Genomic DNA, 16,327 nt, shown 5'->3' on the forward strand with positions numbered 1-16,327 from the left:
GAAAGTTCAGTGCCAGTTGTAGAAAAAAAAAGTTGCGTCGGGATTCGAACCCTCTGTCTCCAAGACACAAAGCGCTGGGCGGGCAATTCAGGTAGGCCCCATTGAATTAGTACTTACACTAAAGATGGCCAGCGTCCTCAAAAAAATTTTAAAATTTCTTCCATATACTATAAAATTTCTAATTGAATCGCGGTGGCCCAGGGACAAACAGGTGACTCAGTTTCGGATATTAAAGTAGGATGTTTGATACAAAATCTGATCCCGGCCACAGTGTTGATGAAAAATATCCTCAGTGGCAGATTATGGATTTGAATACCCTTGCCGCCGGGTTCCGCAGTAGACTAATTGTAAAAACACGGTTCCCAGTAGAACACTGAAGTCAAGCAACATTGGCCGCTGTCAGTAAATGGGTGGGTGACCACTTCAATCAGCCTGCGTAGGGACCGAGGGTGTACGATATCGATCCTCGTTAAACTGTTCTACCGTAAAGTGCTTGACTTCGCACGCAGATCGTCGGGCTACCAAATCAGGGGAACCATCCTCTCAGCAGAGGATCAAAATTGCGATGGCATGTCTTCGTTGTTGTTGTTAATTTACGTCGCACTAGAGCTGCATAATGGGCTATTGGCGACGGTCTGGGAAACATCCCGGAGGATGATCCGAAGACATGCCATCACAATTTTGATCCTCTGCGGAGGGGATGGCACCCCAGCTTAGGTAGCCTGACGACCTGCGAGCGAAGTCGAGCACTTTACGGTAGCACAGTTTAACGATGACCAATGCCGCACACCCTCGGTCCCTACGCAGACTGATTCAATTGGTCACCCACCCGCACACTGACCGTAGCCAGTGATGCTTCACTTCGGTGATCTGCTGGGAACCGTGTCTTAACGATCAGTCCACTGCGGGACGGCATGTCTTCGGCTCATCCTCAGGGATGCTTTCGAGACCGTCGCTAATAGCCTATTGTGTTGTGCTGCTCTAAAGCGACGTAAATAAAGTACCTACCCTTGCCGTCGGGGTAACAGTGAAGGATTTTTCTTTGTATGTAACACAAATGAAGGTTAATTCCATCAAAAAGTCCTCCACGAAGGCCAGTTTATTCCAACACTCGTTCCCTTGTCTTCTGGGACGGGTTTAAAATCACAAGGCTACGGAATAGAACATTGACTGTCGTAAATTCAGAATTGGGGTCGGGTAGTCAGCGCTGTTTTTAAAGTAAAATAAATATTTTGGGAGAGCAGAAATCGCACGCAGATCTTTTTTTTTTAACTGGAAAAAGTAAGAGATGAGTTTCCAAGCGTGTTGTTTTAAATAGTTTGCAACGAGTTTTCTGTAGATGTTGGTCAGCCTACTTATACTTCATAGTTCAGTGTAACTTCTAGGCCATAGACTGCTCCTTTGCCACAGTTCGGAGTAATCATCTATGTAAATGTATTTTAAAGAAAAGAATGTTTAAAACTGAACATTTTTCACCCCCCCCTCCTTCACTATTTAAGAAATTCTAAATCTATAAACTAATTAGTGTTTAAAAGGGGAAAAAAAAACGAAATTTTGTAAATTTTTTGGAGGTCACAGTGACCACCAAACCTGAAAAAGTCTCTCCCTGAATGCTTTACGAAAGCAGTGAAATATTCAATACGGAGGTAATAACTGAAGGATTTCCGTACCGCGATATTCTGCAAAATGACCGAAAAGTCACGAAAATTTTCAGGTAGTGGTCAATGAAAAACAATAAAAAAAAATCACCATTTAAAAAAAAAATCCATTTGGCGCCTTAGCGGTTGTAGTTTGCGTAACAGATTACTATACGGAAATATCCCCGTAATATTATTGCTAAGTGCTTTTAATTTAATGTTTAACAATAAACAAAGATGGTGCGTACAGCTTAGGGCTAAGTCAAGTTGAACATTTTTCATCTTTTTCCGTAATCAAGAAGCTTCTAGACTAAATCGCTCTAAAAACGACAGTATTTTCAACTACAGGAAGGGCTCACACTAACGTGCACTAGCCTTCGTAAGAAAATTCAAGAATTTATTATTTATAACGCGCACTTATCTACCGTGCGCGTTATTCTGATATTCATCGATTTTTAAGCTGCTAAAACTTCAGTCAGATTGTTGATATTAATAGCTGGGTTATTTATCAAATTTCTCACCAATGCAGTGTTCCGTATGCTGGGCAAACATAACACAAAAATCAGGGTACATAAAACTATCTTTCATAGTAGGATTGAGCTTTGTTTCTTCAAATTTCTTTTTTATTACCTTAGATTGCTCCATTAAGCAGGTGTTTAATTCTTTACTTTCTATTGTCATTTAGTGTTGACAAGCCTATGCAACAATTAGTGTTGACAACCCAACGCATAGTGTTGGCAAGCTTTTGACAATGAATGGCTTTAACTGTCATGTCAAAAACCCAAAAATTAGGCAAGGTTATATTTATTAGAAATTAAAAGATCAAAATTTTATAGCTTTTTCTTGCTGGTACAAAAGATTTTTCAAAATATTTTTGGAAAGTTATGTACTGTTAAAAATTTGGTAATAAAAGCAAGGAAATTTTTTTTTATTGATTTTTCACAATTCTTTAATAAGCAAGAATGTGTTAAAGATAGTAATCAAGATATATTGAAATAGCAATAATTTATTAAATTTCCCGCTCATAAACTTAATTCAAAGTAATAAATACACAAACATGTTTTCTTTTAACAAAAAAAATTCTTGCTAAAACAAATTTAACAAAAAAATATCTGTAGGAATTTTTTGAAGAAAACATTTTTCCAGGGTTGCGAGGGAGATTCAGGTAAGATTATAGATATTCTGCATCTCCGCAGATAAGTAATAAATATGAATTTAAATTTTTTTTAAAGTTGAGATCAGTTAATTATTGGCAACCACTTTAGTGCTACCCAATCTAAAAAATCTGCCTAAATTGAGGCACAAAAGAATTAAAATCATAATGAAAAAGTCAATAATTAGCTGATAATAATAAACTCATAGTTCACTAATATAAACTGAATAGTTATAGCAAATATTGATCTTTAAGTAATACATGAACTTTCATTTTACAAAAACTAAATTGTTTCATTATTTACTATATCTTTCACACAGGATATAATAAAAATCATAATTATAGTAGCATATAATGCAAGTATTGTGCACGATTTAATATCTTACAAAATGTCTCCAATGATAAAAGCGAAACTTGCTCCAGGTTTTTGATGTGTGACGTCAAAAACCAACCCAGATACCCACCCTCCTTTTGGAGCACACTACTTTAACATAGAAACATTAAGAAAATTTACCATGTTTCTAATTGAAGGATCAAGTCTAATGATCAGCTACAGAAAAAACAAAAACACATTTAGTTATCTAAGATAAACTACATTAAAAAAACTTACTTAAGACAGGAAAGAAAAAAATTTTATTGACAAATATTCCAAACACAAATTAAACAAAAGCCTTAGCAACTGACATTAAGAAACCAAAATAGATTAACAAAAACAAATAGCTTAAATATATACAGATTCGTCATTACCAAATACATGCATTATTTATATTCTAAGAAAATATATGATCTCCTTCTCCTACCGATTTAAACTTTAAAATTACATATTCATTGCTGTAACAATCATAGCTAAAGAGATAAAATATTACAAAGTTTTAATATTCATACAAAACAGATACTATGAAATCTAACAATATAAATAGTACTCGACAAGTCAAAAAGCAATAGGATAACACGATTCACAGTTAGTAATTAAAAATGTTCAAAATATAATAAAAACTCAAAAAATCTATTAGATTAACAATTAACAGCATACAAATTGCATGTCATAAATGTTTTAAAAACCACATAAGAACAAATGCTAGCATTAGGAGAATGGACAATGGTCAGGAAAGAACGCATATCACTACACTGCACACACTAAAATGGCAGCTTTATTGCTAACAAATCAACGACCTGTGGTTAGCTGTCGAAAATTATGGGATTACTATACAATTGGATTACGTCGACAAATATAATAGAAAAACTTTAAAAATATAAATTTTTAATGATCATAGTCATTTATACAGTAAAAAAAGGAGTACAAAACAAGAAACAGCAACTACGTAAAGGACAAAAGCACTCAAGTGTACTAATATATGTAACACAAACTATAAATACAAATAAATCAATCTGCATGCATGAATCAAAATTATAAATATTTTTAGTTCATATACAATAGGACTTTGCGAAAAAAAATAATGTGTCAGCTAGTAAACATCCCTATCACGAAAATTAACATAAACAATTGAGCATTAATAATAATAAAACTATATACAAATTAGCATCAAAATAAAATGGTATGAAAAAATGATAACCAAGAAAATCAGAACATTTAATTTTGAAAAATGCACAATTTGCGCACAAAAGTTTAAAAATCATACAATTTGAAATGCCAAAACATGGTTTTAATATGGGATCCTTCATCCAAAAAGAAAAAGAAAAAAAAAAAAATCAAAAACTTGCATGACTTTTTATAAATAAAAAATGCAGCAAATCTCTGCAGAGTATCTTATTACAGAAATGTAGCCCACACTTCTAAATCAAACAATCCAACATAGCTTGAAAATCATGACTGTCACTGGATTTTCTTGATACGTGCAATTATTGTTCATAGGATACCCACTTAGCAAGTCCGCTTTCTACCAAAGCCTGGTTAATGAAAGTATTCTATAAAAAAAAATTGTTTGTAAGTTTGTTTTGCAGAAAAAAAGATATATACAAACATTTCTTCAATTCTAAGAGAAAGTATTACGTAAATGAAATAATTTTAATTAAATATGCTCATTTTATTACAGCTTTTGAAAAATAATCGCACTTAGAATGCTATAAGCATTTCCTTTTAAACAAATTGTAGTCTTAAAGATTTAATTTCTTTCCTCAAGAGATTTTGGTTCAAGATTCTTTCTTTGTGTTTAGGTCAAAACTTATTTTATTCTTTTACAATACAAAAGAACTTCCAGAAATGCCATAAAAAATTATAAATTTTTTAAAAAAAATTTTGGATAATAATTTTTGCATGAATATTTTTAAAAACATTGACATAAATTACTAATTATTTGCTTTAAATGTTAAATTAGAGTTGAAAAATTTGAAAAAGCAATTGTCAGATATAAAGTGAGAATTCTTTTTTGCTTTTGCTAAGTATTTTATTTAATGCTTATAGATTAAAAAAAAAAAATAATAATAAATAACTTTAATTAAAAGTAATGATGTTGAAATCATGCAAAATATGTCATTTTATGAACAAAATGTTTGATTTTGCATTACAATTAACTCAACTACTATTATGTATCTGATACTTAAGGAATCAGGTTTTTGTCACTCATACTCTATTGTATTTGCATCAGTTAGTAACTAATACTAAAATAATTGCACCCATCTCTAATGCAGTGTATAATATTTAACATATATTTACACTCCTAACATTAAATTTTTTAATTACAACACTCTTAGAAAGCAAAAACTAACCACAAAACTTCCATTTAACTGGAAAAATAAAAACCAATACACAATCACCATCTTTATCAATTCAGTTACAAAATTCTGATTAGCTTTTAAATATATCAGAAAATAAACCTTAAGATGTTAAGACGAATAAAAGTATTTTTGACATAGACTAATTTATGAACTTTAATAATTTAGTAATATTACTCATAATGAGTATATGATAGCAAACGGCCTTTTATCTCTACAGTACTCAATACCTAACAAATTTAGATTATCATTAAGTTGCCAGCCTTGTTACCAAGGCAACATCAAGTTTTACGTTATTACCTTGATAACAAGTGTGGCAACTTAGGATAGGCAATAACAAAACCTGCTAATACTTGGCACACCTTTGAATATCACTATAACTTTTTAATGTACAACTCAGATTCATTCTTTTTTCAATAACAAAAAGAGCTATATTTAAATGTTTTTAATAAAATTACTTACTGTAGCACCAGTGACTTTGTACAAATGAAGACAAGGAATACCATCGTCTGCAATTCCGGCAACATATGCGGATAAAATCTGACCTTGTGCCAAATTTTCAAAAGAAATTTTGGATTCTTCAGTCCACCCAAGTTCCTCTGAAAATGAAAATTAGGCAAATTAATAAGCATTTAGAACAGCACTCAACAGTCACATTAGCCAAAATTAACTGCAATGTAGATAAAGTAAATCTTAATATTAAAAAACTCAAAAATGAAATGTGTTAATAAGATTATCACTTAGTTCTAAGGTAATTCATAAAAAAAATCTCAGGGGGACATTTAAAATATAAGGCTATTCTTTTTTAGTTGTAGCTAAACAAACAATCAAAACTAATTATTATGGTTTAGCACTCTGATAGAAATAACAAACCAAGAAAAAAAAATTAATAAATTTGAATTCAACTTAAGAGCAGCAGTTTATGTAAAATTGTTTATAAATGCCTGGTACATGTGTTTTTTTTCCCATGTGTTTTCTGTCCTCATATTGATGAAAATTTCCTTGAAACTTATGAACTAAATAAATTATCAACTAACTTATTATCATTTTGTAAACGGTAGGTCCATCTATTTTGTTAATATTTGTTAACGTTAATGCATATGATTAAAGTATTTAAACTTGTTCTTACAGATTTTTAAGTTTTCAATGCAATTATATGTTTTAAATAAAATGAACAGAAAATTTCAAAAATTGGTTTATCATTTGCAATAACAGCTTTAGTTACATTACATTAAACTAATATTTTTTTAAACTTGAGAAGGAAAAAAAAAAAGATAATTACCATGACATGTAACATTAGCCAAATAACATTCAATGGCTTGGAATGGCATCTGCATAAATTCAAAGCTGTAACAGAAAAATAAAAAATTCTTAATTAAAACTGAAAGACATTAACATAACAGTATTTAAAATTATAATTATCATGAATGGATTTTTGCCACAATTAGTTTGCAACAAGTGGGGAAAATGAGATTTTTTAATGATGTAACATTAAGACTATAAAAATTCTAATTAAAGACTTAAAATCTATAAGTAATTGGATAATGAAAAAAAAAAGTTTTTTTCCCCCTCCATCCATCCAGAGCAATGAATCTCTGTTAACATTGTTTCAACAAGCCATAATAAAACAAAGGACAAACTAGTACAATGTTGTATATGTAAAAAGAAATTGCAGTAAGTCCAAGTATTCCTTTTTGTTGTTCATGCTATTAAAATCGCAAAAGAATTCACATGATATCAATAAAAAAAAAAATCGCATTACGATAAATTTTAAGAACTGTTTATGTTCTGCTATTTATGCCCTACATTTTTTTAACAAAGAAATTTCATAATCTTTATTATGTATTCAAACCAAAATTAATAAAGAATTTACAAGTATCTAAAATACTTAATTAAAAAGAAATATTTTATTACAAACTTACTTTATTTGTCTCAAAGTAGAGGTAGGTACTATTTGATATCCTCCATAGTCTAGATATTTTAGTTTGCATGTATCGTCCTCAGTAAAAACTTCCATAATTTCTGCTCTAAACCATCCATCAGCAACAGGAGAAACAACAATATTACCTACAAAGATAATAGATCAGTATCTAGGCACAACTTTGGAACAAAATAAAATACTAATGCTGTGAAATCATTAGAACAATAAAAAAATTCCAGATAGTACCAGTGCGCAGCCAAATCTTTCAACAAAAAATATGCACCCTTTAAGTACGTTTTAAGCACCCAAAAATATTTCTTAAGCACTATGCACATTAACAAAATGCAAAATAATTTTCAAAGACTTTACATGACCATTATAAAATAACTAGAATTTGACAAAGAACTCCTTTTTTTGATTATATTAGCCATTAAAAAATGATCAAGAGATTTTTTCGGTTCGATTTCAGAGAGTGGAAAATGCTTGAAATGGAGAATATCTTGCAAAATGAAGCAGAGTTGCACATGAGAGTGCAAGAATCCCACTGAACCCAGCTCATTAGATACACATGCAGACTTAAAAGTATCTCACCAAACCTGTACATGGGTGCAAGTTGGAAAAAAGGCCAAGACTGAAAATTTTTTGACTGAAATACCTAACATACACAATACCCCCTCGACATATGCAAACTATCTAAGAAAGCTTTACCATAATACATCAAGTTTAAATACTGTACAAAAAATATTTATTATTCTATCTTTTGATAAAATAACAACAGGACATAAGAAAGTAGACCAATAACGCAGACCTAAAACATATTTTTAAGAACAGAAGAAGAAAAAAAATTCCGATTTCCGTCTTCGAGTCATCTTGTTTCCGTTCGCGGACATTTTCGAAAGACGGAAATCCGTCCTAGGGACGGAAGATTTGCACCCATGAACCTGTAGAATGATTGGAGTTTTCATGCACTATGGACTGTCAGTACGCTGAAATTGATTGTTGTTGAATGAATTCTGAAAATGTGAAGGGAAAATTAAGCACTTTTTAAAAATACCCAATAAAAAAAGCACACTTAAAAAAATAAATTAAAAAAAAAAAAAACGCTACGCACCGTGCATAATTTAAAATTAAATTATTTACTAATTTCAACTTAAGATTAAAAAGTTCAATACACCTTAAATATTAGATCGTAACAATGAGACCATTAGCTCATAAGATTTTTGGGACTTCGGCATATGATTATCTGAAAATTGAGATTGATTCACACTTAGCCTATTTTCAGTTAAAGTTACACTCTCTGTACTTAGCAGGTTATAAAGAAATAAAATACTTACCAACAGTTGGTGAAGTTACAACTGGAGCATGACAATGAGTGTACATAGATGCCATGGACAATGTGAATGGCGGCAATGCATGATAAGATGGATGGGTGGGCAGTTGAACAAAGAAATGAGCAGCATTCACTGTTGCACTCAACACAACTTGAAATTCAACAGCCTCAGGAGGAGACAGTTTTAAGGTAGGTGGGCAAACTAGAACGTGATTAGAGCGCTCTAATGTTACATCAGGATATATAGCAAGAGGAAATCTTTTTCGAATAAGCTTCAGTGCTTCATTTATAGAAGCTTCGTCACCTTGAGAGAAAGAATAATCATGTTAGTATAAAAATTTTGAAGTTCCTTTGCATAGTTTAATAAATCAAGTAAATATTTTTTTTTTTTTAAATAACTGGCATATGATTTAGAATTTAAAACTATCTCACATGTTCATGTATTAAAAAACTTTTATAAGATGTTTTCTCACGCTTTCAATACTTAACTGTCCACAAATCATTTGAACACTAATTTTTAAAATGAATAGTAATAGATATTAAAGATTTTTTTAAAATCTATATTATGCCATAATATTTAAAAAAAAAAAACCTATAATCTTTTAAAGATTTCTTGCGTCCAAACCAAATTACATAACAGGGTTGCCACTCAAATCTGGGAAAAAAATTTCCTGTGTTTTCCCTGTACATGTTATATGCAATATATTAAGAGGAAACAACAACTACTACGCTCTCGTGTGAGCTATATTGGGCTAACTATATTTATTAGTTTCAATTGCTGGAAAAACAGCTGAACACACTTAAATAATGCTATGTTAAATGAAATAGTTTAGCATAGCTGAAGTATCATGGTTAAACATCCCATAGATTACGCTTTGAGTGGTCGTCACCATTTTTTAAAAGACCAAAATAAAATAAAAAATTCCCTGCATTTTCCCTGTTATTTTAGGTGATTTTTAAATTCTCTGTATTTTCCAGGTTTTCCCTATTCTCCCTGTGGAGTGGCAACCCTGCATAATACAGAATCACAACTATAATTACGAGAAGTAAAAAGTAACATACAGACTTTCAAAATATGAGCTATAATGCAAAACAAATTAATATGATCATTTGAAAAGTTTCAGATATTTTGTTTTAAAATTAACTTAAATCCTTTTTATGTTTACAAACTGACTACTTATTGCTTTACAGCTCTATCTGAAAAATGACAGTTAATTTGAAATAAATAAATGCATAGTAAAAAAATACTGTTTTCAGAAGCATTCAGATGAAAGAGAATTGTATAAGATTCTTTACAGGGTAACTGCTACATTTTAGATTTTCAAATTCATGACTTTCCACGACTAATTCCAAGAATTTTTCATGACTTTATGAAGTTACTATTTTCTCAGACAAAAACACAATAGTAAATTTAAAAAGCATCATAATAACATTAATTGAAATTATAGGTGTAACCAAAACCGTTATACTCTGCATCTTCATATTTATAGATTTTAAATTTAAAAAACTGAGAAAATAAAGATTTGAAGCAATAAAATAGGTCAAAAGTAATTTTTCTTCTTTTTTCCGCAGAATTATATTCTAAAGATACTTTTCTTGTTCAAGGGAAAGGAAAGAAATACTTCTGATTTTACAGTTCTCATTTCGGAATAAAAATAATTTGCCAATGACTGGCTTGCTTCAGCTAGAATTTTAAATTGATAAAATAAAAATTCTGAAATCACAGAAGTTTAAAAGGTAATTTGCTCTAGAAATGACATTTTTTTTCCCCCTCTTTCATTTTTTGAAAGAACACAATTTTTAAAGAGCATGATAAAAAAATTTTATATTTTAAAAAATTTGACTAAGTGGGGAGTTTGTACAAATTCAGATATTCAGGGCACCAAGAAATTGGGGGATGGGTAAATTCCAGTCGAATAATTAGATTTTTTGGCGACCTAAATTCATGACTTTCCATTACTTTTTTTACAAAAATAGTTAAAATCATGACAAATTTCGTTCAACACCAAAATTCATGACTTTCCAGGTGCGCAAATACACTGCCTTTAGTTCTGAATTTCTTACAAGAGAAAAAAAAAATTATTGCACCAAATTGTAAAGAAGAACTTACTTGCAATAATAGATACAATTTTCTTTTCATTGTTAAAAGGGGAGAGGGCATTGCGAATCCAAATCAAAGCATTTGTTTTTTCTTTGATGTAGTTGACATGGCTGCCTCTCTTACCAATCAAATAGCCACAATGATCTGAATGAAGATCAAACTCATAGGTCATAGAACAAGGTTGGGAGTCAAAACCGAATTGAAGTTCACTTCCTCCTCTTCCGCTATCATTAGAGCCCTGCAAAATAAACAACATTTAGAAATTCACAATATCAGCTTATGCAAATTTCTTTACTGAGATAAAATTAACGAACATTCGATTCATTGATCGACTAAGTGTTCTCTCGAAGCGTTTCTTGAAAGCAGCCTGCTTTTTGATCACTGTAAATGCGCCTTTTTTCCTCTTTTTTTTGCAAAAACAAACCACCATCCCTTGAAAACACTACCCTTTTTTCATATTCCATTTATAAAATTTTTTTTAACAAAATCAGTTTAAATAATACAGGGTGCATAGCCAAATCTGTCAACAAAAAATAAGTACCCTTTTAAGCACTCAAAAGATATTTTTAAGCCCTATATACATTAACAAAATGCAAAATAATTCTAAAAGACTTGACATAATCATGTTAAAATAACTAGTTTCTAACAAAGAAGACTTTTCTTGATTATACAGTACAGAACCCGTTATCCGGAAAACCAAAAAACCGGAACGAAATTTGATAAATTTTCCCGCCATTTCTTTTTCCCTCGTAAGATTTTTTTTTTTTTTTTTGAAAGATGTTTACCTTACCATCATTTTGGAAATAATCATTAGTGTATTACTATTCGTTTTTTCTTTTTTAGATTACCAAATATTTTTTAGTTGGGTTTAACAATAAAAAAACTGCTTTTTGTCGAGATTCAGAAAACCAGAAAAATCAATTATCCGGAATAGCGATGGTCCCGGATAATCGGTTCCTTACTGTATTAGCCAAGATAAAAAGATCGAAAGATATTTCGGTTCGATTTCAGACGGTGGAAAATGAAGCCTGGAATCGAGAATATCTTGCAAAATGCCACAAAATGGCACACGCGAGTGCTAGAATCTCACTGAACCCAGCCCAGTAGACGCACATGTGGACTCGCAAGTACTTCATCAAACATGTAGAATGATGGGCGCTTCCATACGCTATGGATGGATACAGGACACCAACATGGATTGTGGTTGAATGAATTGTGAAAACGTTGAATAGAACAATATGAAAAGCACGCTTTTGCATAATACACGACGAAAATCAACATGGTAAAGAAAAAAATTTCATTTTCGTTTTTAAAACCGCTACGCACCATGCAATAACACACTGATAAAATTATCCGTGTTTATAGGTTCAATGCTAATATTACAAACATTTACCTTGTTCAGACTATTCCCAACTGGTTAAATTTTTACAAGTTTCTCTTTCCTCGGAGAGGTGGTATACTAATGAATTTAAGAAATTTTAAAAATACTTTTTAAATACCCTTTTTAAAAATGCACCCTCAAATGTTTATTTTCTCATAATTTTCAGTTTTAACTATCCAAAAAATCTTGCCTATGAATTAATCATTTTCTTTTAGTTTACTAGTTGAAAAAAAGATCCTCTTTTAGTATGCCATTAATAATTTTTTACAAACTACGAATTTATCTCTTATTTTGATTATGAATGAGAATTACTTTTTGAAATAAACACTTAAAATATTTTACAAGGGTAATTAAAATTTTTTTAGAAATCTGTTAATCTGAAATCTTTAAATCTGTTAATTTAGCTCAGTTTTTACGCATTGATACATATGTACAGTGGAAGGTGAGTGCCATACCTTCTTTTTTTTAAAAATTTATTCCCAGAGAGAACTCTGGATATACTTTTGCAAAACTGGAATGTTTTTGGTTGTCTGAAAAGTTAGTGCAGATACATACACTATTTAGTACAATAGAATTGCATGTTGCTAAACCATATTTTTAAATACTTTAAATATTGGATATTTGATAAATTTTAATTTGAAAAAAATATTAAATATCAAATCCAATCATACCAAAGAAAAAGCTAACTAAATTCATAATGTTACTTACTCACATGACCTTTTAACATATTGACACATGCAAAGTTAATCAGTTCGGACCCTAAATACAATACAGATAAAAAGCTACCTCTTCAATTGCTTTTAAATTTCACATTTTTTCTGTTACATATCAAATTATAATATATTTAAAACTTGATAAAAAGCAGGAAGTCAGGCTGTGCTCGAGCTTTCTATAAAAAAATGCTTTTTTTGGAAATATTTCAAGGATGTAAATTTTTAAAAAACATTAGAATGTAGTTTTTCTAAATGTCATACAATATACAATGCCTGAAAGTAGCAAGGGCTAAGCAAATAAACTTTTAGAAACAAGTAATGATATAGAAATTCACCCCTATTATTAGCATCATTTAAATTGATTAATTTTGTTAACAAAACTTACTTTAATTCAGACTTATTTTCACCTCATTTATTAAGCTACAAAATTTGGTTAAAAAACATACTTTGAATAAACTTCCACTTTATTTTTAGATGGATTATGATCCCTGACCCCTATAATATATGGGGAAGCAACAATTGGCAAAATATGGTAACTATAGCTAGACGAAGAAAGCAGCAGAAAATCTGAACCTATCAATGTTAATTGTACTGAGTAGGTACTTCACCATATCTTGAGAGCCTTTTAAATGTAATGAAATTTCTTCGCGCATATTTATTATTTTAAATTTTTTTACCATTTTGAAGAACTTAATTTCACAAGTCAAAGAACATAAATTTTTTTTTAAAATTATATACATTAAAAAAATATCATCTAATCCTTTATTTTTCAAATTAATTTATTTCTATATGATCAATGCCTATCACATACATTAATACTGAGTTTAATAATTTAAATTTTTTAAAGTAATTCACAATATATTTCCTTTAGCAATTTTGGTTCGAAAACAAAATTAAATAAAAATAAGTTTGTGAACAGCCCCATATATTTCACAATTTTGAAACAAATCGTTAAATCTATGGAAGTAATACTGACTAAAAACGTTAATAACCCTTAAATGTAAAAAACGTCAATTTTCCACAAAAAAATAATAAAAAAAAGAGAAATTAAAGAAATTTGTCAAAAAGGAAAGAACACCCAAAATAATTACACCCTAAGCGAGATAGGAGCGCAACTAAAAATAACTCCTCAGGTAAAAGGGGTGAAGAAAAAATAAATAAGAAGGTAGAGAAAAACCGCAACCGTTTACTTAGGTGACGTTTGACAAGACAACGACCTTTTCTTTTTTAAATTAGAAAAAAAAAGCATCACAAGGAAATAAAGGTTTTAAAGCGCATTGTGCGATGTCACTTATATGCAAAACAAAATAACTTTTAAACTAGAACATATCGGGGTTGCCTTAATTTGCATAAAAGCGGTTTGCAACACTAATATTTTACACAATTTTCTTTAGCTGCAAGCAATCTTTTTGATAATCACGTATAATTAAAAGCCTAAATTACAAATTAGAATTAAACTATTCATTTCACCATCTATATTTGATATGGCCTTTGACAGAAACAATTAGTAATTGCTAGTTAAGTTTGATATTTCATATTTTAAAATTAGCATATTTAGGTCACACTTAACTAATTATTACAGTTAAGGTTTTAAAGTAATGTTAGTTAGGGTGTTTTTCTACAGTTTATTATTTTTGTTAGAAAAAAACGAAACTACGCAATTTCTAAAGTCGAGCTGTAAGATATGTCTTTTCGAACAATTTAAGGGGGGGGGGGCGAAGGTCCTTCGATGAATTCCGAGAAGAGCGAAGTGTACGCTAAAATAGTATTTAAATACTAATAGAAATAACAAAATTTTTGATAAAAAAATTTTTTGCGCAGGTCAGCTTTATATACAAAAGCTTATTATACAAAAATGCTAAATGATCTCAATTCCGAATTTAAGGAATTTTATTTTGAATTTTTGATGGCATTCAGTATAGTATTTCCGGCCAGGTATTCAGTACTCGGACCCGGTTAAAATATTTAACTATACGGTCAATTTTTAGAGAGTATCCCAGAGCCGAGTAGATCATTATTTAAAAAATTTAGATTTAATTACCACTAACTTTTGTCTTTTATATTTATGAAGAAAGTCAGTTTTATGCCCAACGGATGCTCTCACACTTGAATGTTTTTTAACTCCATTCGCACGATTTATTTCAAACACTCCTTAATATAATATGCATAAACTTTTTAAAGTTGGTTATGAATAGTTGCAATAATATCTCATCTCTATAAAACGAAATTCTCCATCTGAAATCTTGTTAAGACTTAACTGCAATAAGCATATAAAATTACCTACTCTTTCTATTTAATATTTTTCAATTTTTTTGTTAAACCAAATTTGCTCTTACACTATATAATCTTTATATTGAAGTTCCAAGTAAATAATCAGGAATTTACGTAATAATTTTACAGGTTTCAATCTTAACTATGAATATATCTCTGCTAGGTAAGTAAACCCTTAAGAGCTGGTGATTAATAGTCAGGCAGAAAATAGATTGCAAAGCTGAAATAAAATTTACTAGAAAACAATTCATTACGTTTAACTTATTACGTTAACCGAAGCGACACGGCGATATTGTCGCAGAACGCTATAGAGTTCTTGCAGAAAGATTTCTCTTTTCGAAAAAAATAAAAAAAAAATTATTCAAAAATTTATACTTAATATTTGAATCATACATTTAAGTAATAACTTTTTGAAGCGTTCAATTTACCCCGATAGTATCGTAAATCGATGTAATGTTTCGATTGTACTTTCGGTAGTTATTGATATTGATTTTCAAGTGGATTTTAAATATCCCGATATATTTCAAACAATATAGAAAATTCATTTGAATATCTACCTTTTAAGGCAATAATTTTATCGAATTTTTGGCAGTTATTGCTTCTTAGTTTCAAAATCCAATAATCTCGAAGAGAAACAAGCATTCGAGGACTCCGATTCGCGTGATTTCGTAGTCAACCTTTTTTTTTTTTTTTAATTACTACTACGGATTCCATGATTTTTAATTATTTTTTTTATTATGATGATTATTTACAAAATGCGAAGAAGGAAATAGTTCGAGCGTCCCCCTCCCAACAAAATGAGAGAATATCACCCATATCAGAATAAAGAATTCTTACACGTTCAATTATTAAAAAAACTTTTATTGTAAACACAGCGCTTTTGTTACTTCAAATTAGTAAAATACATGTTTAAAAATATTTTGCAGAAAGATATTAGTGATAGCGCACATAGCTGGAAAAAAAATCTGCCACAGGGCATCACTTGAAAACACGTAAAAAAAAAAAAAAAAAAAAAAAAAAAAAAAAAAAAAAAAAAAAAAAAAAAAAAAAAAAAAAAAAAAAAAAAAAAAAAAAAAAAAAAAAAAAA

The 16,327-nt window shown here is 30.0% G+C and overlaps 1 protein-coding gene across 3 annotated transcripts in view; it reads right to left on the reverse strand.

The window, feature by feature from the left end:
• The window catches only part of LOC107453160 (A-kinase anchor protein 1, mitochondrial), a 187,796-nt gene that overhangs the window by 146,260 nt on the left and 25,209 nt on the right, over positions 1 to 16,327 (reverse strand). For 2 of the 3 annotated variants that reach the window (XM_016069863.3, XM_016069862.3), the window contains 6 exons: positions 10,885 to 11,113; positions 8,779 to 9,078; positions 7,446 to 7,590; positions 6,806 to 6,870; positions 5,986 to 6,122; positions 3,401 to 4,716 (listed from right to left, as the gene is read on the reverse strand). In XM_016069863.3, the coding sequence (XP_015925349.2) occupies positions 4,651 to 4,716; positions 5,986 to 6,122; positions 6,806 to 6,870; positions 7,446 to 7,590; positions 8,779 to 9,078; positions 10,885 to 11,113 (942 nt within the window). In that variant the 3' untranslated portion in view covers positions 3,401 to 4,650. Of the gene's footprint in view, positions 1 to 3,400; positions 4,717 to 5,985; positions 6,123 to 6,805; positions 6,871 to 7,445; positions 7,591 to 8,778; positions 9,079 to 10,884; positions 11,114 to 16,327 lie in introns of those variants that run through there. The other variant, XM_071180553.1, reaches the window with a different exon arrangement.

This window comes from Parasteatoda tepidariorum, chromosome 5, assembly GCF_043381705.1.
Source record: "Parasteatoda tepidariorum isolate YZ-2023 chromosome 5, CAS_Ptep_4.0, whole genome shotgun sequence".
Lineage (NCBI taxonomy): Eukaryota > Metazoa > Arthropoda > Arachnida > Araneae > Theridiidae > Parasteatoda > Parasteatoda tepidariorum.